Consider the following 21,382-nt stretch of genomic DNA (forward strand, 5'->3'; position numbering starts at 1 on the left):
GAGAGGGTTAAAGACATTTATATATATATATAAAAAAGTCATATTTACAGACCATTGCCTAAACATGTAACTCTCCAAATGACAGAAGTCACAATTTCTGTAATCTAAGTGTACAAAGTGCATGTCTTTCCCCTTTCTTCTCTCTGCAGCAGAAGATGGGGTGGGGTGGGAGGGTCTCTTTTTCTTTATACCTTTTTACCCTCAAGACAGTGGGAGTAAGGTCTGGGTCAGACTGAAGGAGACAAAACCTGTTTATTACTGAGTTATCCACTAGGCAGACTATGAATAGCAGTTTAGAAGAAAGTAAGGGCAGGAAAAGTGACTCTTGTTTACTTGGTCAGTCTGGCCAATGGATTCCCTTGGAAAAAGGAATCTAGGGTCAATGCCCCAGAGAGATGAGTGGGAAGGAAAGGTTATTCAGCTATTCAATAAATTAACTCACCGACCTAACTGAACCACTCCAGGTTTCCCAGATAGATTTGAGCCAGTTTCTATTTGTAGCCCCATTGCTCTGCGCTCAAACATGGGCTCCAAAACGGAATCTGATTATCCCAGTCAGAGTGGGAGACAACTCCTGTGCTCCCCAAGCTGTTAGTTGCATAAGCTCACCTATAGCCCCACACTGTCTGTGCCAGGCGGGGATGAAAGGTTTTGGACAGCAAATGAAAACAGTGCCAACGGCAGCCCATTGCACGGGATTAGCTACTCGATCTAATCCCTCTTGAAAACCGCCAAAAGAGAGGCTCTTCTGCAGCACTACCCTCCCTTGCCCTCTTAGGTGGGAAGGCAAGCAGAGGCGCTCTGCCAGCACCGTGTTGAAATGACACATAACAGGAGCAGGCCAAGGAGTGTATGGTTAAGAGCCAGGAAAGCTACGCAATTGTCCTGCTAGACACAAAGCACCAGCGTGAATGCAAATGGCAAGAAGGAGCAGTGTGCAGGGCACGAGGTACAGGAGTATACTGTGTAGAAACTCAAAACACAGATGCCAATACAGGAAAGAGCAAACATCCACACAGAATGGACAACAGACAGAGCCCGAGTAAGACTCACTTCAAGGAGCTGATGTGTAATACATCCCCTATCAGTACGAGGCACTCCACAGGCCACACACCAGACACCAGTCACTCCGTTTGAGAGAGCTCTCACTCAGGGAAGGAAATGCTGTAGAGTACAGGGCCCAGGTGCAGCTACCTTATTATTTGGACCAGCAAGCTTCTGGGAGACTGCTTTACTCATATCAAGGCATGATCTTATTCCCTGAAGAATTCCTCCTTCTCTCAGAGTCCCCCCTCACCAGATGTCAAACCGCTCTGAAGCTGCCCATTCCAGGCAACAGCACTATGGCTCACCCTGCAGCAGTGAGATTCTTCTGCAGGGCAAGTTTTAAGTGCCTGTCAAGTGTACAGACAGTTTGAATCTCTTTGTTCTTGTGCTACAGTTGTCCTTCATTTCATTTCCATCCCACATGAGTACCACCTTGATTTACTCAGAAAGCGTTTACATCCCCATCAGTCTAGCCTAATGAAAGAAATACTGAAATTTCCCTGTTCTCTTGTAGGATGGGTACTCCATTTTTGACACTGTAGCAGCTTCCTTCTCAACTCCTACTATAACTTGAAGTAATCAGTGCACCTCCCTGCCTAGTACTAGTGATGAGAAAGGATGTTCACTATGTCTGAGAGGCGCAGATGCTGCTCCCTACATCATTGCATCAACTCACACGCACTGAGCCACTGTCAGAAGAGAAAGATACACCTGGGAGTGAACAAGTTGACAGGAGGCTCTTGCCCCCTTAAATGGGGGCAGATTTTGGGCATGGCTGAGAAGAGACATATTTGGCTCTTTGGAGACCACAAAGCCAAATATTCCCAAGCACAAGTAATGCAGTGCCCTTTTGTGGCAGCTATTGGAATTACACATTTGTATGAGACCCCAGATTTTCTGTTGCGGATCACAAGTTCCAGTCCTTCTGTGGCAGCAGTCCCTCCTCCTCTGGTCACCTCTTCAGCACTCTCACTCTTCACTTGCAAGGTGCTTGTCGCTGGCTGTAGGAGAAAGCAAAAGACAGAATTTGCCTTGACCTCTCGCCCTCATACTGAAAAGTTGGCAGAACATGCGACCAGCTCCTCCCTCCTGGGATCCGGAACATTTCAGGCATACGACTGGACCTGCCTGCTCCCCTCCTCTAGCCCGTACCCTCACCACATGGGCAAACCTGGCTTGCAAACCCACTCTGTGGAAGGAGAAGCAGCCTCACTAAAGCAAGCCTACAAACAACTGTGCTCTGTGATTGTAGTAACAGGGTACTGCTCTCTGCTGGACAACTGAGTTAACAGCTTGTCAAGCAAAAGCAAAACAACCAGAGGGCAGACCAGTGCCAAATTAACAGGGCTATGGAATTACAGTTAGGAGCCACCTCCCTCCACAAGCAAGTCCGTTTAGTTCATTAAAACACAGGGAGCAAAAGATTGAGCCTTGCTAGCTGCCAGAACAAGGTAGTTTAGGCCAGATCACACTAGGGACTACTCACAATCATAAACTCTTGCCAGGGATCTCTGGAGCGGGCAGACATGTCACTTTGGCTCGTTTGTACAGTTCTTCAGTGCACAGCTCTTCTGCTCCCTCATGTTTGCGCTTTGGAGAGGCCTGGTCTGCTTGTGACAGCCTCATTGCTGTAAAGGAAGAAGAGTCACTGCAACATTTCCCCTGCCTTTAAATCTCCTCAGAAACACACCCTAGCCTAACCTGCTACAGAGCTGGGAGAAAGAAGACTATGCAGTGCACAAGCACAGAGAGATGTTGCCACAGCCTCCTTGAAAACTTTTGAAAAGTTAAAAGCAGAACAATTGAGTCCCCCAGAACAAACACAAAAGTATCCTCCTTTGACAGGGGACAGCTTAATTATACCTGATTAGCCCTACAGTGATCTGCACTTCTCCCTTAAGTGACTGCACACGATCCCATACAGGCAATAAAAGATTCACTTTAATGAACTCCTGTTCTTCAGCCCTTTTAGGAATAAAGGCTCACTGGGGACTTCTGAAGAAAGCCTAAAGGAAGGTGAACGTGATCTATGTTTTCCTAGTTACACACCCTCTTCTTATTAGAAAAGGATCTCTCTCTCCTGCCTGTAGCCTTTAAGTCGACATGAAACTATCTCAGAAACACATGAATAGCTCTGACTCACCTGTGCTGGTGCTGCAGCCCTGCCCCGAAGCTGTGTCTGTGACTGGGCCACTGAGATCTTCCACACACGAAGGGACTGATGCCAGTAAACCTGGAGAAAGGCAAAAGGGCCATAGCTAAGAAACAAAAAACACCTGGGGTGAGAGAAGCCTTTCACATGGGAACACCTTAGTGATCACCAACCAGCACATCCATATCCCAAAGCGGGATGAGTTCAGAGCTGCGCTCATCCAGTGGTGGCGACAGACAGACACTGGGATCTAGCAGCGTATTTATTTAGGATGCGATACCTAGGTTTTTTTTCCAAAGTGAAGACTGGACCATTGGTGGCATATGGATGGTGCCGTGCCATCGCCAGCTCTCAAAACTAATCAAACTCCACTCTTAGCTGTCCAAGAGCTCAATGGAGCTCTCCCTGGAAACTGATTCAGCAGCTTTGGCAGGGACTGCTTCCTCTTGCAAAGACTGGCCAGAGAGACAAATGCTATCTGTTTTAAATCACGACCCCTCCTCCCATCTTTTTTATTTCCTATTAAAGACACAATCTTTTGCAATTTTTGGTACTTACAGAGCCCCCTGTAGCGCGACAGCTGCTGGTAGATCTGCTTCATGCGTTCGATGTTCAGTCGGCTGGTCTCCGCATGGTTCACCATGGGTTTGGGGTAGTCCACCCCAATGATGCACTTGGCTGCCTTCTGCACAGACTCCGGGGCATTCCACGGTTCGTAGATATATCGTGAGGGGAAGCCCTTTAGTTTGGGCAGATACCTCCTGCAACACAAGTAAAAAGATGCAGAAACACCACTTACAAGTGGCTGCACTTGCAGCATTCACAATGCACAGAAAGCACCGTGCACCTGTCAGCTACTGAACGACTTAGGCTCACAGATCAAGCAAGAAAGAAGCTCCAGTCACATCGCTTACTTAACGTAGTCACCACTGGGGTCTGTGCGACGGCCGAAGCCCACGGGGCAGTAACAGTGGAAGAACTGCTGGAAGAACGCACTGCATGAAAGCCACATCCAGCTGCCTGCATTTACGCTGAAATCTGCATCCAGCAACAGTTCGTCAAATACCTGCAGCAATTGGAGGAAAAGGCAGTGAGAGCTTCCCCAGGAGGGACTTTGTGGCAGGAGGACCCAAGGTGCTCTTTCAAATGGCAGGCACTGAGCTGTGAGAACAGCTCCTAGTAACCAAAGCAGCAGCAAAGAGGTGATCTGCTGGCTGAAGCCAGTTGGCTGGTCAATATATCTCACTTCCTGATGCTTTCACATAGGGAGGTACTGTCTGCTCATGCTGATGAAGTGCTGGCTTCTCTCTCATGCAGCTACAGGCTAAATCACTACCTAGTGTTGCAGCAAGCCTTGGATATTGATCCTAGCCTGGGAGGCGTAACAAGTGCAAAGCACCAACCGTGGGAAGCAGGCAGATGCTGCACAGAAGAACAAGCACCAAAGCAAGAAGGAAGAACCCCTCTGAAGGTCCCAGAGCACACTGCCACTGACAGGCGGACAGGTTTCAGCAGTAACTCACTCACTTCCATGCACAGACGCTGCGCTTTTAGCATCTGACCCTATGACGCACTTTCAGCTATGCTCTGCTTTGTCAGCTTTGTGACAAGATGCCCCTGCCTCCACTTTTTGCGTAGGGCAATAGGTACACTGGATAGGTTCAAAGCTGCCTGTCCCTTCAGATGGCCCAAGAGGAGGGTCTTTTACCTCTTTCCTTGAGAGACTCTAGACTCGGATCTCACAGTCATGGAGCGTTCCCTGACCGGCACGGTGATGGATTACACAATGAGGAAAAAGGTCCAGTTATGAACTGACATTGAACTTGCAAAGAAAACAGATGGACTGAGAGAACTTTTGCAAAAAAGTAAAAAAGCACCCAAAACCCCAGACCATATTTACCAGTGGGTCCCACTACCATTTAGTTATGGTTACTGGAGACTCTTGATACTATCAGAGCCTTGTGGTAGAAGGCAGAAAGAAGTCAGGCCGTTGGCAGGCCAAGAGCCCGCTAGCAAATCCTCTCTTCCACGCAACTTTTACATGCGAAGCAAAAGCCATACCTGTGCGCCCATCCTTGCATTGAGTGCCAGGGAGACTGTTTTCCTTATGGCCTCCTGCAAGCCTCTGGAAATGCCAGACTCACCCTGACTCCTGACTCCCAGCTGATCCAGAGGTCGCCCCTGGTCAGGAAGCAGGCCACCGCATGCCTGGCCAGATGGTGGATCCACCCTTCCTGTCTCAGTTGAGTCATGATCGCATCGATCCAAGGGAAGCCTGTCTTGCCCTCTGCCCACTTTGCCAAGGCTTCAGGGTTCCTGTCCCAGGGGATTTGGATGCAGATGGGGTTCCCCTCCATACGATCAAACTTCGGGTTGTTTGTGGCTGCTGTGTAGAAAAACTCCCGCCACAGAAGCTGGCCGTACAGAGAGAGGGGGGGCGTGCTGTTCCGCTTTACCTGTGGAGGAGGAAATAAGGGTATTCACAAGCAGGGGAGGACTGGCTTCATTAAGCTCAGCTGTAGGCCACCCATGCATTTATACAGAATTCTCAAGTCAGTTACTGACAACTGCCATAAAGGAGCTCAGTTCCAGATCATCCTTCACCAGAAACCCCAGGTAGTAAAGTCAGTGCTGCTTTTGGCTCACCCAGGACACTGACAAGAGACTTGAATGACCCAAAACTAACAGCAAAAAGCTCTACGTGGCTCATGACACAGGAGTCCAGGTTGAAGAACAGGGCATTGGCAGATTTAAGGTTTGCTCAACTATATACAGAAGAAACACTTTTCCTCACCCAAGAGCCTCTTCTGTACTAGCAACAAGCTTAGCCCAACAGTCAAACCCAAGTGAGGCAACAGTAACTTTTGCAGCTGTTCTGGCACACTGTCTGGGAACCAGCATCATGCTATGCTCAAAACCAGCCTGCTCTCCAGATGAACCTTTTGTCTTACCTTCTTATACAGCTCCCAGAGACGGTAGTAAAACAAGCGACAGGACAAGCAGCCAAAACGCAGGTAGGGACTGAGTCCTGTAGGGCTGGCCAGCAACGAATTGGCGTTCATCCTTGGTCTTTCATAATTTGCAACCCATGCCTAGACATTCAGGAGAAATGAGCCAAAAAAAACCCTAAATTTGTGCGATGCTGCAAAGGGCAGGCCTCTGTGCAGGTGGTAAGGCCACTCGGGTCTGACAGCAGTCTCTTCTGTTCACCTCCAACCACCCCTGGGAGAGATCTCAAGTGGGCAATCCCAACCCCCACACCCTATTCCAGAAATGCAAAACCTTTGCTCCAGGATTTAAACCAGTTAGTCATTTTGGCCAAGAAAAGGACCAAATTTGCTTTGCATGCAGGAGCTAATAACCCTGAGAGCTCCTAGGGACACAAGCTAATGCAATTGTTTATGTCCAGGTACAACTATCTCATTTCTCATACTAAACAAGAAAATTAGGGAAATTTAGACCTTTTTGTGGAGTATTATATTGACAGTTTATTCCCCCTTCAGCACAAGAATTTACGCTTTGATCTCTACAACTGCCACCAAACCACCCAGCATTAAAAAGATACAAACTGGTTAAAATTGAGTCATGCCTTTGCAGCTGGGTCATCTTTCATTACTCTGAAATTGTTTGCCTTGTGCACTATAATCAAGAATACATGCCCATAGGAAAAAGAGAGTATTTCAGCAAGGGGCTCAAGGAATGCCAGCCAGTGAGACAACATATTAACAGGCTGAGGTACAAGGGGAAGGCATTCTTTTATGAGCATGTACTCGCACCAGTACCTCAGCTAAAGACAAAACGAGATGGTGTGCAGTGTGCAGCAGGGACTGAACAAGAGTTAGACGAGAGTTTCCAAGTTTGCACTCCTCTAAAGGAAACTGAGGGGTAGAAACAAGGAAAAGAATCCTATGTGTTTCAAACAGCAGCATAATTAATACACACCTCTACTTCTTTGGGTCTGAGGAAGCCCAGGAGCTCCCTGCTCCACACACAACCCAAGATCACAGGGGTACTCCAACAGTACTAAATAGCCTTCCAGAGGTGAACGCTGCAACTGTTGCTAGGCAGAGCAGGGAAATAGAGCAATGGCCAACGCTCAACATTTTTCGTTTGGAGGCACAGCCTGCAGGAATCGCCACTTAAATAACAGGGGTTACCTTTCTTTCCAAGTGTTTATCCAGACGCGCCAAGGCTTCCGTCTCCCCTCCTTGCCAAACTGCAGGGGCAAGACCATCTGTAGGAAAGCCTGAGGGAAAGAACTTTGTAAGAATTGAAGCCATGCCTAGACAAAGGGTATAGATGGGACTAAGCACTAGTAACAGCAAGACACTACATACTGCAGTTGCCTAACATGGCTTCCTTGCTGCTCTAGTCCTTCTACAGCAGGCAAATCATGTGGAACATGGGGAGAGCCTGCTCATGACACTGCACTACAAGGGCCTCTCCCTGCAACGCTTCAGGCAGCCTTCTGGGGACTTCTCCCATCACTCGTACGCCAGTACTCTCTCTTGTGTGTCAGCACTACCCACAGGGCTCTGCTCCAAAGGCCAGAGCAGCTGGCAAAGGAACATCTGCTCCACAGCTCTGCCTTCCAAAATACCTTGCCATGGACACCAGCAGCTCACTAGAGAGCCTGGCTGCTCCTGGTGAGGATCCTATTCTGCTGAAAGCGAATGCTGGGGAGGGCACTGGATTAGTGCTGAAGAACTGATGCAAAAGGGGAAGTAATAATGCAGTTGCCCTGCTCTGCTCTGGGCTGACAGAGGAGCCTCCCCTGCAGCAAGCAGAGCAGCGTAAGGTTGCAGGCAGTCTCTCATTAGGCCAGACAATAAAGGCAGCAGAGCTACCCAGGACTGCAACCCTTTGGATGCTCCTGTTGTGAAGCCCTCCGCTTTTACACGACTGCTAAAACTGTACCTTAAGGTACAGGTGATACTCCTATAAAGTTGGCATGGAGCCTCCAGTCACACACACAGTATTCTGCATTAATCCTTTCTTCCCTTGCATTTAGATTCACTTCTCTGATATAGGCCTTGCATACCTCATGCCTCAGCTCTCAATTCATCCTCCTCCAAGAAAAATACAGGACCACAAGGCATCACAGGATGAGTGAAAGAAGCTTCTGTAATCTTTTGTTTTGCTAAGCTCCCAAATTGCTGCTGCTTGGCAATAACTGAATTAAATGATCTAAGCCTGGTACACAGTTAGTTTACCTCTTCAGGTCTGTTACACAATGTGTCAGAGATGGCAGTAGGAGGAAAGCAGCTGGCAAGGACATGAGACACTGATACAGCGGTTACATGCTCAGTATAGCAGAGAACAGAAGGACAGATGCAGAGCGTTTCAGAGCAATGTTAAAGGGGACGCTGTGCATCGACAGTAGTGCAAGGGACAGCAGTCTATTTTCATGAGGTCCAGCACTCACTGAAAACATTAGGCTGCTTCTATGGCTAGAGGCAGCCCAGGTCAGATGAGAAGGCTGGACTTGTTCTGGGCACATGCCAGCCATCAGGAACAGTTTCACTAGAGCCCGTTTCAGCTGGCAGTTAACCCTTGCCTTCACTCTTGACACATACCCAGCTCTTCCAGGGATGGGACCCCATACACATCGTCATGGTTCTCCTGGATGTCCACTTTACATGTCTCCATCTGCTGGCTCATTACGGTGCTCACCGGCTTCTTTGGGAGCTCCATACGGCTAATGATGGCCTGGAAGCGCTTGTAGGTGAGGGGTGGCTTGTGGCCATTCAGCTCAATTATTCTGGAGACAAAATAAGCAAGGTGAAACAACGCAGCCTTGCTACCACAGAAGACACAAGGAAATAACAGCCAAACTGCATCCCACTATCACTGCTCAGGACAGCCTTTCTCTTTGGATACAGAAATCCTTACAGACCTACCTTCCACTTGATGCATCCCTCAAAGGGATATTAAAAACAAACAAACAAAACCCCCAAACACACCAGAAAACAAAACCCCACATACTAATTCATGTCCATAGGAAAAAACAAAACAAAACAGCTCCAGCTGAATCAGGCTTAGCATCAATCTCTCTCCCAGAGGTCCTCATCAGACCCCTGTATGAAATCTCAATCTGATTACTGCCTTTCTGTCTCCCCAAGATGGCAGATCCCAGACCTGCAACTGTTCCCCTGACACCTTGTGATATCCTAACCTGATTCTGACCTTACTCCCTCCTCGTCTGACACAAAAGGTCCCAGCCTGTTAGTGACCCCTCCTCCACCTATCTTGGATGAGACAAATCCCAGTTTGCGTCATGTCGTTCCTCTCTCCCCATGATTAGAGAAATCACCACCCTCCCCCACGCCATAAGGTCACGAGTAGACCTGTCTCATGCTAATTCACCCGTGTCAGATCATGCCACGGAAAAGACAGCCACGGTTCCCCATTCCTCTACTTTACTAAGAATCCACAGCCTGCTAGGGCCACACAGCCTCATTTTTCCTGAGACAGAGAGCTTTGAGAAGCCCCCCAGGCAAGGCAAGCTTCCCCAGGGTCAAAGATGCCATTTTTAACCCCCTCTCCTGCAGGGCGAGGAAGGAGTTAACAGCAAAGCAGACAGCACAGGGATCGCCAGCATTACATAAAGTTGAGGCAGCCAACCCCACAGCTCACACAGGAGCTGCAGCAGAGCCACCTTCCCCACCCATTACAGTCAACAGCTTATGCAAGGGGCTGGGCTTAAAGCCCAGCCTTTCGGCGGACGCCATGTGCCTTCCCTTCCCCCCGAAGCCGCACGTGTAGCGAGGAGGAGCGACATGCCGGCCCAGGGCCTGCCCAGCCCGCAGCCCTTCCTCACGTGTGCGCCGCAGTCACCCAGCAGTCACCCAGCCCCGGCAATGCGGGCAGCTGGCCCCACTGCCCAGTGCCTCCATCCCGGCCAGCCGGAGCCCGGGCCTCCTGCACACTGCCAGCCGAGGGAAGGGGAGCCTTGAAAACAGGCAGCACAGTTGCAAAGGTTAAAAATAAAGCCTCCTGCAGTTTCCTCCTGGTTTTCTGCTTCTAGGTTGTAAACACTGGGAGAAGACGACACTAATGAACAGGACAGGGGAGGGAGGGCAAGCGGGATGTGCACAGAGTGCGAAACACTGGAGCATCTCCTCTGCTTTCACTCACTTCTCAGCCGGCTGTCTCCGTGTACCACCCCAGAGATAGTACGAGATCGTGAACGCTCATGAATACTACCCACCACAATCTTCTCTGTGGCTTGCTCTGAGCACTGGGGCCCCCAAACAAGCCCATCACTTCACAGAGATCCCCAGAAAATCAGTGTTGCTGCTGGAAGAGAAGAGAGGCATTTCCAGTTACAGCACTCCACAGACGCTCCCTTGTTTCCAGAGTAGTTCAGTGCTGGGAAGCAAAAACGTGACAAAGCTGCACGGTGCTTGCCCTGAGGTGCCTGGGATGGGGGCGGGGAAGCCGCTTCTTCAACACTGCCTCATTTTTCAGTCCTCTTCCACAGACCTGCTGAGGCTGCAGCTCAGTCTGAGATCCACGCTATTATACCACGTCCCAGATCCACAGCTAAAACTTTTGTGAACAGACAGCTTTGAGCAAATCGCTGTGACTTGCAGGTGGATGCCAGTGCCTGTATTTGACATCCTGAAGAACGTGAATACGAGTGAAGTTACCTTGTACAGCTCCTGAATTCCTAACCAGACAGTTATTGGATCTGGGACACAAATCTTTAAGAGATAGGACTAGGACAACTTGCACATTTCACAGCACCTGACACTGGCATTATGCAACAGAATTTGAACCTTTCACAATACCGCCATGAAAAGAAGTATCAAATATTGGCTACTGTACAATACTGGATATTATACGATACATACTGGGTATTGTAGTGCTGTTCAGCCTTCTGTACAAAGATTTGTACAGGAAGCCCCCCAAGCAGGAGTCCTTTCCTTCCTCCTCCTGTCCTTCTAACCCAGGCAGTACAATCTCACAGGACTTTGCCCGAGGACAGAAAAAGGGAGGTCCTTCCCCAGGATTTAATACTCCCATTTCATCCATCTCCCCAGCACAACCCTCAGACTACACGTGGCCATTATTCTTCTAGCTTTCTTGAAGCGGAACAGAGAAGAGCAGAATCACTGTATTCATCCTACAAAACCTAATCTTTCTGGTGTTAGTGAACACACATAAAAATAGCTGCGCTACCAGCCTAGCAATATAGTGCCCAGCGCTGCCTGACAGTAGTACCTGGATGCCAGAAGTTATGAGGGTCTTTTTGACTGTCAGTCACACTTTACCTCAAGAAAGCAGGCAACCAAAACCTGACCAGAGTTCTGGTGCTGCTAGGATTATCAGGTATCCTACCGTCAGTCACCTGTGACAGCAGAGCGTCGGCAGACTTTGAATACACACTCCCACAGGTGTCAGCTTCCGACTCACACCTCCACACCAGTGCCCCAGCAGGATGGCCACCGGGCGAGGGAAAGCCGCTCGCCTCAAAAACCTGACACCTCAGCTCGCTTGCAAATGACAGGGCCCGGCTCTGGCAAGGGACTGAATGTGCTCCCCCCTACTTCCTCCCGCGAGGAAGAGCTGGGTGCCAGCACTCGGCAAGCAAGCTGCTCAACAATGCACCCCACTACCAGCTCCCACAGACTATTTCGTTAGCCTCGCCAGCTTATGCAATTGCTCTGATCTAAATCCTCGCTGCAGAGAGCTCGCGTAGGGCTACACGTGTATAAGAAAAGGAGTATTTCTACAGATTCGAAGAGGAGATGAGAGATAACCAAAAGATATTCCACACAACAGACACTGGACAAAGGACGAACAATTCAACTTCCGCAGAATCGCACACACGAGTGTGTGAAAGATGAAGAAGTGACTTGATGACAGGCTAAGTATCAGCGCAGGGGGAAAACACCTGACACCAGAGCACCATGCAAGACAGACAAGGATAACAAGATCTGGCAGGCAGAAGTTTGACTTAACCTTCTTAGATGGAAATAAACCATTTTTTTGGCATAGCGTAATTCTGAATTGCAGAACCACCACGGTATGCACACTTCCCCAGTGCTTTGTTCCTTTAAGTCAGTACATCCTCCTATTAAAGTGCATTTAGCTATCACTTCAGCCTTAGGCTAGAATATTTGAGGAAAAGCTGCTCCTGATGCATGCTACAAACATACAAGTTCACAGTGTTCTTTTCTGACCTAAACCGCTCCCCCTGAATAACCCCGGCCTGCCCTGGATTACTGAAACTATGATGCTGACCGTCAGCAAGCAGAATACAGAGGATTTAGATCCTAAGGAGGAGAAAACAGGCAGACCCAGAGAAGGGACAAAACAACTTGTCAGCTGGAAGTTGTCAGACAGAATAATTGTCAAGTAAAGACTTTGAGCAGGCTAAGCTGATACCCGAGAGATTATCTTTTCTGTCTGACTTCTACAATCTGAACATCGCTAATCTTGACTGAGAATTCCTAGATTTTCTTAGGAGTATTTTCCAGCACTGATGCTGATTTTCTATAGCCGTCTCCCTGTTTTGGGGGAGGGGAAAGATGCTCTGATAACCACACAGCTATCCTGGCAGTGCCAACAAGGAGCATATTGTAATCTTCCTGCTGGGTAGAACTGGTCAAATTCACAAGTTAACTGAACAGGCTCTTTGTACATGTTTAAAAGGAGCTGGTGGTGATGGTACTGTGAATACGCTGCAGGGAACAAGAGAAGGACTGCTGGAATCATTTATGTAGAAGTAAAAGATTAGTCTAAATTGTTCAAAACCAGGCCTGACAATCTTGTCAGAAACTTGATTAAAGAAAGATGAGAAGTAGGACACCACCACCAGGTTAGTAATTATGCAGGAAAAACAGTAGGCTGAGCAGAGGGACAACACATACCATGAGTTAAAAGACTGAGTAACATGACTGGAGGGCGATACACTCTGAGAGAGGCTTCCAGGAGAAATATAATATTAGAACTGTATTACCACCTGCTGAGAAATCTCAGAGATGCCAAGAACCAGGAAATGTCAGAGTAACTGGAGACTTCAACTGCCTCCACACAGACTGGGTAGCTGTCACACCCCGCTGCCTGCCAAAAACCAATCTTCTAGTTGTCATAAATGACTGCTCCATGGAACAATTAATCAGGAACCCACAAGGAAAGGCAATTCATGATTTAGTCTTAGGCAGCGCTAAGGTATAGCTGAAAATGTTAGTCATCACTTGCCTGCTCTAACCGTGACTTTGGCATGCAACAATTTAACATCCTTCCAGCAGCTATAATACCATAACGGCTTATATTTCAAGAAGAGAAATGCATAAAAATAAGGAAGCGTGCTAAGCAAAAAGAACAAGCTGAGATGTAAACCACTGACAGGCAACACAGAGATGATTTGAAGATGATGGGGAAAAAAAATTCAACAAATGCACACAAACCATCAAAAAAAGATTTCAGAAAGATCACAAAAGTCAAAACAATTAAAGAATACCATCATCAACGCTAACAGAAGGCAAAATCATTCAGAAAAATGAACGCCAAATAAAGACAGAAAAAAACAACAGGTAGGTTAAATTAAAAGCCACAAAAGCAGCCTCTTTGCACCTCCCAACGCAAATGAAAGTTTGAGAAACCTTTTAAAAAAAAGCATAAATAGTTAAAAAAAAAAATAAAATCCCTTTACAGACACTCCAGGATATTTACAGCGTCAAGAGCTGATCAAGTCATAAAAAAAGCAGAGACTGTAACACCACAGAAAAAAATCATGCATTTAGTTCTGCATGTGTATTCGCTATGGAGGTATTCGGGTAGGCTGCCACTCTGAATCTGTTTAAGGAAATGTATCAGGAGATGTCACAGACTGGGAAGTCAGGAAGAAACACCACAAAACAAAGCTATGCTTGAACAGCAACAGCTTGCCAGGACCAGCAAGCATTCACCTAGGAGTTGTAAAGGACATCAAGAAATACCCAAACTAATAGCTGCTGCATGTAACACTTGCCTTAAAACTGTCCGAATACTATGAGGAAAAAAAGGCAAATATGACTCCAGATTTAAAAAGCATTTCAAGGGCATCAGAGGGATGACAGAACAGAAAGTCTGATATGTGCATTAGGCAGATGGGTATAAAATACTAATGGAATCAGTGAATGGATGGGTATATGCAATATGCTGGAGGGTTAATTTGGGCTTGGTAAAGGGAAGTTGTGCCTCAAAAATCTATTAGTGACATTTGAGCCTGGGGCAAGGGAGATTTAGTTGATATACTCTACCTGGATTTTCAGAAGCCATCTGACTAGATCCCTCACTGAAAATTTTTAAAGAAACCAAGATAAATTGGGATAAAGGAAAAGGTCCCTGCAGACAGAAAATTCTTCGAGATACAGGACAGAGTAGGAATCCATTTTTCCAACAGGAGGAGAAATCCTACACAGAGCTGAGCTAGGGCTTGTGCTGCTCAACATTATTCATAAATGATCTGCAAAGGGACAAAAAAGAGCGTGATGATAAAGTTTACTGACGCAAGAAGCTATCTGGGATAGCTAAAAATGAAAGGCAACTTAAAAATTTCCCTATACACCACATGACCAGCTGACAAAAATATCAGATGAAATGCAGTGTTGGTCATGTTGTTTCTCCATATGCATGGCTATGCAATCTTAAACTTACTTATATAGTAGCAGCCTCTCAAATAACCTACGACCATTCTGGAAGGAAGCCCCGAGATATCAGTTTAGTGTTTAGCAGCACTCAAAAAAAGCAAAAAGAATGTTAGTGACTATTAGGAGAAGACAGGAAACATTATAGCGCTATACAAATCCAAGTTGCTCCTACATTTTGAACACTAGCTAGAGTTTTCACCACTGCTCTCCATCTCTAGAGCAAAACTTAGAAGAGATTTGGAACAGATTCCACCTGAAAACTTAAATAAACTAGGACTCTCCACCTTGGAAAAGACAAAGATGACATGAGGAAGGATGTGAGGAGCATTGACATTGAAGGGGTGAGGATGTAATAAGTATTCATGGTCTCTTCTAATGCAAAAATTAGAAAGTGGTGTCTGCTCACGAGGCAGGTTCAAGAATCCCCCTCACTCCAAAGACAAACATTTCCACCCAGCATGTGCTCCTTCCCATAGGAAATTATGGATGCTAAAGATAGGAGGAAATCTACATTCAGCATTACTTGCACCAGTCATCAAAAAAAAAAAAAAAGCCCCCCAAAAAAACCAAGCAACCTGTACGAGTAGTACTGAAACATGGTTGAAGAAAAGCATACCTTAGAGTCTTCGCTGAAAGACTGTCTCCACTGTTTAAGGAGATCATATACAGAGAGAGATTACATATATAAGTAAATACATAAAACTCAACATAAAGGCAAGGCTCCCCCATAGCAAATACACAACAAAGACAAGGCATTCAGGTTTTAAAATAAGGTAAGTTTGCCACAATCTACCTCGTACTACTTCTTCCAGCTGTTCTGGCACATCCATCAGTTAAAAGCCCTGCCTTCATAACCTGTTTGAGACAACAGCTCAACTATCTTTATTACAATGAAGCAAAAAAAGCAGTCCACGCAGTGAGGGCATGCTCAAGGAGAGAATCAATAGGACACAGCTGAACAACGAAAATGATTGTCAAGTACAGTTTAATAAGCTTGAGGCAACACCTTTCTGTACCTTCACGTCACTGTCAGCACTCTGACGTCCTCTAATCAAAAGTGCGAGTGCACAGAGTAATCCTGTTGACACCTTCTAGGCTCACACAGGATGACAGTGATCAACGTGTAGTGATCAACGTAATGGAGGAAACCGAAGCCTTCCCAGACGCGACAATCCCAGCCTAGCCCAGGCAGCACCTCTGCCCTTGCTCTCCCCGTACCTGTCCAGGTCATAGAGGGTGTGGGAGTTCTCTATCACCACCTCCACGCCAGCCTCCTTGGCCAGTTTGACGATAGCTGCGTCCCTCTCCTTACCAAACGGCTCCGAGTCGTATTCAAAGGTGAGACGGGTGACTCCCCATTCCTGCAAGAAACACAATACACACAGCTGTCAAACAGAAGACTTTCTAACTAGCACAATTACGAATGAGGATGTTGGAATTCCTGGCCAGTGTTAAGTCCTGGAAGCTTAGAGATGGTTCCTGTGAGAAACAGCAGTCTGGAGCCAAGATAACCAAAGAATCAATAATTTTATCAACTCTAGCAAACATCACATCTGCTATGCAAATTCCTATATGTCAGGTTTAAAACACATAAGAGGAGCTTTGAGTTCTTCTCTATTGATGTTCTTAGGTTACAGCTCAGTCCCGAAGCCTAACAACACCTTGTTTTGTTGCCCACGATGTCCAAAAGTAACCCTACCATCCTGTTCCACCATTTGCAGAGAAAGCATTTCAGAGAACTCTTTCAATACAAGTTCTCTTCTAAAAAACCGTATTTTTATGTGGAGACTACCATTAAGTAAAACCAACACACTCTAAATTTTTTCCAATGTCTCTTTAAAGCCATCACATAATAGAGGACCAATATCCAACCTGAACAGCAAAAAACAAGGTAGTGGGAAATGCAGGACAAAGGGTGGCAACTGAGTGAACCTTTCTGGTCAGCACAGTAGAGTATGATACTGCAATTCAGTTTCAAATTAAAGTCCTGCCTTTGGAGAGTTATTTCACGCTAGTCATGCTATGCACGTATTCTGTATCTTCACACCTTTAATAGATCCCTCACAGATTACATGGAATAGGCCTTATGAAATAGCATTCAGCCTCTTCCAGGCTTTTCCAGAGCACAGTTTGCTCTCAAAGGCTATGGCCTAGTTTTCCTCAGAAAATGAATCCTATGAGAAGAGGTTTAACAGTTTCCACAGCGACCCTCCCGAGACATCCATCAAGCAGAGCAGCAGCCCACAGATTTGTTTAGCAAACACTTTAGTCAAACACAGCCAGAAATCTATAGAGACACTTAAAAAACCCCTCACACAACTAAGATGTGAACCACATTCTCAAAGTGAGAGTCTAAATCACCTCTGTATATACAGGACAGTCTTTTCCACCTTGGAACCAGAACCAGAAATGCAGCACAAAGAATAGATGTGATTAATTCACTAAAGACCATTAAAAAATAATGCCCAAGCTGGGGAAGGGAATTTAGAAGCAGAAAACAACTGTATAAGCCCCTTTCTTCTCTAAGCTTCCAGATTCAATCCTAAAATATAGTATTAGGAAGAACAGAGAACTGAAACAGTAATGGACCACTGAATGTACATCTCTGAGAGGTCCTCCACTCCTTTTTCAAAATAAGAACATGACAGCATCCATAACTCAGAGCAGGGGTCAAACAGACATGTTCCTGCCCTGCTCCTATGTGATTTAACAGCTTAATTTTAAACTTTTCTTTCTTTTATATGAAAGACAGTATCAGCTGGAAGGCTTAGAAAAGATGGCTTTGGTTTTGAAGAAACATACATTACTGCCTTGAAAGAAAGGCATGGAATAAAAAAAAAAAAAAAAATTAAGGCTAAAAGATTTTAGGTAAGAATACGAAACTTCAAAATCAGGTATTTCCTACAGTTTTGAGAAGCCCACCACTCTATGTGCTACAGTAGCACACAGGAAGCAGAGCACAACCAACCAGAAAACAGTAAACTGTATGACAACAAATTGCTGCAGATATACAAAAGTCATGACTGACTTGTCTCTTAGTAACTACCCTACAGCAAAGAAAAACGGTAAGGAAAAAAAAAACACACCAAAGGGACTGTGAGCAAACTTCAGTGAAGAAACGACACACTTTTCTTTGACAGAAGAGGTAAAATTACAGATGTTTGTTCAGAGCAAGTGAGACAGAAAAACCTCTGCAAAGGTTAACACAGAGCTAACAAGTACACTTCTCATGATATTCATGCATAATAGTACCTTTGCAGTGACTGCTATCAACAACATAGCTCAGCTAGTGGCAGCAAGAGCAGAAATTATACTAGGTCTAACTGTTGCATTACCACATGTGACATAACTCTCCTCTCCACAACAGCTGACAGCAAGGCATGAGCTGCTGCTAATTCACTGTTCAGTGCAGCAGCTCTGGAGAGGTCTGAATTCCCATGAAAAGCCATACATTTACCATACAATAGCATAAAAAACCCCCACATTCTTTTCAGCTCTGTTACAGCACATCTAAGATACTCATCAACTCACTCGCCCAGGCAAAACAGACGTCAGCAAAATGCAGGTCTGGCTGATTCCACACCCATCTCTCAAACCTCAGACGCTGCCAACTACTTTTTGTTCTTTGACCAAAGCGGCCATTTTTCTCCAACAAAGTTTCAATTAGCCTGTGAATACCTTGAACTAAAATAAGGAGCGCACAGACTACTACTAGCCAGAATTTATTTGCAGATCAAAAGACAAAAATAACCCAGACTCTGAAAAGGCCCAAAGCGGCACATAGTTTGTGTAATGTGTTAAGATGCAGAAGCCAAAATAAATCTGTGCCCCTTTTGACCTGCCTAGTCCAATTCCCCTTCCCAGTGCTACCCTCCTCCAGAAAATACACATCAGAACCATTTACAGCAGGAGGGCATAGATTCAAGTTTACCACTCCTTCTCACCAGCTGGTTTATAGCAGGCCTTGGGGACACTAGTTCTGTCAACCATATGTAAGGTACAGCCCACGTGAGAAACCCAATTCATAAAACTATTGTGAACCGTGTTTTTTTTCCTTTAGCTTTGTCACTCTAGCAAAGACACCATCAAAAAGCTTCAAAGACAATAGGAAGTACAATCTTAGAGCAGGATAAAGAAGAATGATACTGCTTGAGGAACCTTGATATTCAAGGAGATGGTCTTGCCAGTCCTGTCTCTCATAATCTGCAGCACTGACATATCACTTTAGAAATGTATCCCCACTAATCATCACACATCATCGACCACTGAGGTCACCGCATATTCCACTGTCCTAAATCATCAGCAGGAAGCTTGGACCCAAGCTGTATTCTGCTGCTGAGCTGACTGAACTGCAGCCTTGAACAGGAGAAGAAAAGGAAGGTCAGCTAACACAAAAGCTTCTGAATTTTGAAATTTTAACACAAAGCCCTATTTGCAATTCACAAACAGATCAATACGCTTTTTCAGTTGTCTGTAAAGGTATATGGACATAGCAGTCTTCTCAAGTAAGAGCTGCAGGAAGAAAATGGCCAGTAGGGAAGAAGCTCTCAACACAGAGGAGTCAGCGTGTTACAGTGCAACTCTGTGAGACCTGACTTAACAGAAACAAAGGCAAAGGCCACCATCCAAAAAGAAAAGCTCAAGCACCCCGGTACTAGGTTACACCCTACTACTAAATTTATTTACAAGTCTGAGTTCAAGACTGTATCTGGCTCCCAAGCTGGCCCTTATGGACAGTGGTTAAAGTTAGTTGTAGTTAAAGAGAACAGTTTGTTATAGTGAAGAATTAGTTATAGTTAAAGAGAAGCTGAGGGGATTTCCAACAACTAGCAAATCATTAGTGAGTGAAAACAAGGATAGCATTGGGACATCAGTTTTTCTTCACTATGCTCCAGAAAATGACTTTATTCTCTTACTTTAAAGAGTCTTGGGAAGACATCTGTTGGCTGCCCTCGCACAACAAACAAGCGGGAGTTGAGTTTCCTTAAACTGTTGTCCAGATCTTCCAGAGACTGGAGCAGAAATCTGCAGAGAAGAAACAACAGCAGTTAAGTGTCAGTCAGTCCAGTTACAGCTAAAAGACAAACAAGGATAATTTGCAGGGAACTCCAGCAAACCTGCATCACCAAATCAAACTGAAAGTTAGGACAAGAAACAGAAAACAAGAATTTGTATTCATCCCCAGTCTGTCTACCAACTGCTATGAGATCACAGCACGAGCCAGCTCCCAGCCATTCACATGCATGTTGTGCTTGTCCAGATGCAAGAGGTTTCCAGGATTTTCTTCTTCCTGCAAGCCCCTTCCATGTTCTCTCTGAGCTGGGAGCACCCCCCGCCAGCTGCTCTCTCCGCATTACGACATGGAGAAAAGCGTATATTTATATATATAATTCACTACAGTATATTCTTTCATGGGTTCTGGGGCAGGAGGGATTTTGCATATGAAGTAGAAAGATGTCGATACACTTGTCCAAGGAAAGCAATGAATCACTACAAGAACTGTGCAAAGTTTACCGTTCTGGCTACAAACAGGCAATGTCACAGCACAGAAATGTACACTCCTAGCCCATCAGTAGCATGAGACTGAGCACCAAGATGTCCCAAGGCAAGAATTATCTGTACTGAGAATAGTTGCAAGCAGAACTGCAATTTATCTTCCACCATGAAGATGCAAAGCTGAGAGCATGCCAAGACATTAATCTATTCCCTCCCACCCCAAAACTGTAAAAAAAGCATTTAAGTGCTCTTTGCATTCAATGGTGTGTCTTACTGATCCCCCACTATGCTACAAAACATCAAATGTATCATCTTTGCTTTCACAGCCATACGTCACCCCATCTACATCATAACGTCACTTCGTTTTGTCTAACTCTGCAAAAGACGCCAGCTTTAAAACTTTAATCTCTGCGACAGCACGTGGCACTGCTGGCAAACTCGCAACCCTTTGTAAGTGAGCCTGCCAACCTCTACCTCTCCCTCATTCCTACATGCTCACTCTGCAGCGTGATCTGCAAGACATGAGTATCTGCATCAGCTGCCTTGAGACCACAGACAGCTAACAGGAGAGCTAAGCTACAACTGCCCTGCAAACCGGGTACTTTCTCCTCAACTGCACTGCCCATAATGTGAACTGCAAACTTTGAGATAGAACAAGCTCCTTCTGCACTTCCTGAGGGAGAAAGGGACTCGGGGTTCATGGAAAGAAGGGCTCAGTATCACAGTACAGAAGACCCAGAACCAGGTCTGGGTAACCTAAACAAACCACTCCCCCACCCCCAGCCCACTTTCCATCTATTAAATAGAAATATCAGCTTTCCAAGGTGTTCTAAAAATTAAACAAGGGTTAGTCCTATATGCCTCACACATGCTGTGCAGTAAAACAATACGGGATTTTCGACATGATAAATTTCTGGTAGCTAGGTAAAACACAAACATTTGCTTTTGGAGCACAGAACTCTGAATACAAGTAATTGCATAAAAAAAAAAAAAAACAAAAACAGCAAAACAAAGCCAAGGTTCCCAATGGGAACCAATGGAACTC

At 45.9% G+C, this 21,382-nt stretch overlaps 1 protein-coding gene across 3 annotated transcripts in view; it reads right to left on the reverse strand.

The window, feature by feature from the left end:
- CRY2 (cryptochrome circadian regulator 2) overlaps positions 1-21,382 on the reverse strand; it is a 25,398-nt gene continuing 4,016 nt past the window's right edge. For 2 of the 3 annotated variants that reach the window (XM_087746210.1, XM_009473785.2), the window contains exons 2-12: positions 19,758-19,866; positions 16,060-16,202; positions 8,776-8,960; positions 7,357-7,445; positions 6,151-6,291; positions 5,344-5,655; positions 4,114-4,265; positions 3,758-3,960; positions 3,191-3,280; positions 2,534-2,675; positions 1-2,048 (exon numbers count right to left, since the gene is read on the reverse strand). In XM_087746210.1, coding sequence (XP_087602336.1) covers positions 2,536-2,675; positions 3,191-3,280; positions 3,758-3,960; positions 4,114-4,265; positions 5,344-5,655; positions 6,151-6,291; positions 7,357-7,445; positions 8,776-8,960; positions 16,060-16,202; positions 19,758-19,866 — 1,564 coding nt within the window. In that variant the 3' untranslated portion in view covers positions 1-2,048; positions 2,534-2,535. Of the gene's footprint in view, positions 2,049-2,533; positions 2,676-3,190; positions 3,281-3,757; positions 3,961-4,113; positions 4,266-5,343; positions 5,656-6,150; positions 6,292-7,356; positions 7,446-8,775; positions 8,961-10,336; positions 10,483-16,059; positions 16,203-19,757; positions 19,867-21,382 lie in introns of those variants that run through there. The other variant, XM_087746211.1, reaches the window with a different exon arrangement.

The sequence above is a fragment of the Nipponia nippon genome, unplaced genomic scaffold, assembly GCF_047370975.1.
Source record: "Nipponia nippon isolate SJK-2023a ecotype South Korea unplaced genomic scaffold, ASM4737097v1 scaffold_10, whole genome shotgun sequence".
Taxonomy (NCBI): Eukaryota; Metazoa; Chordata; class Aves; order Pelecaniformes; family Threskiornithidae; genus Nipponia; species Nipponia nippon.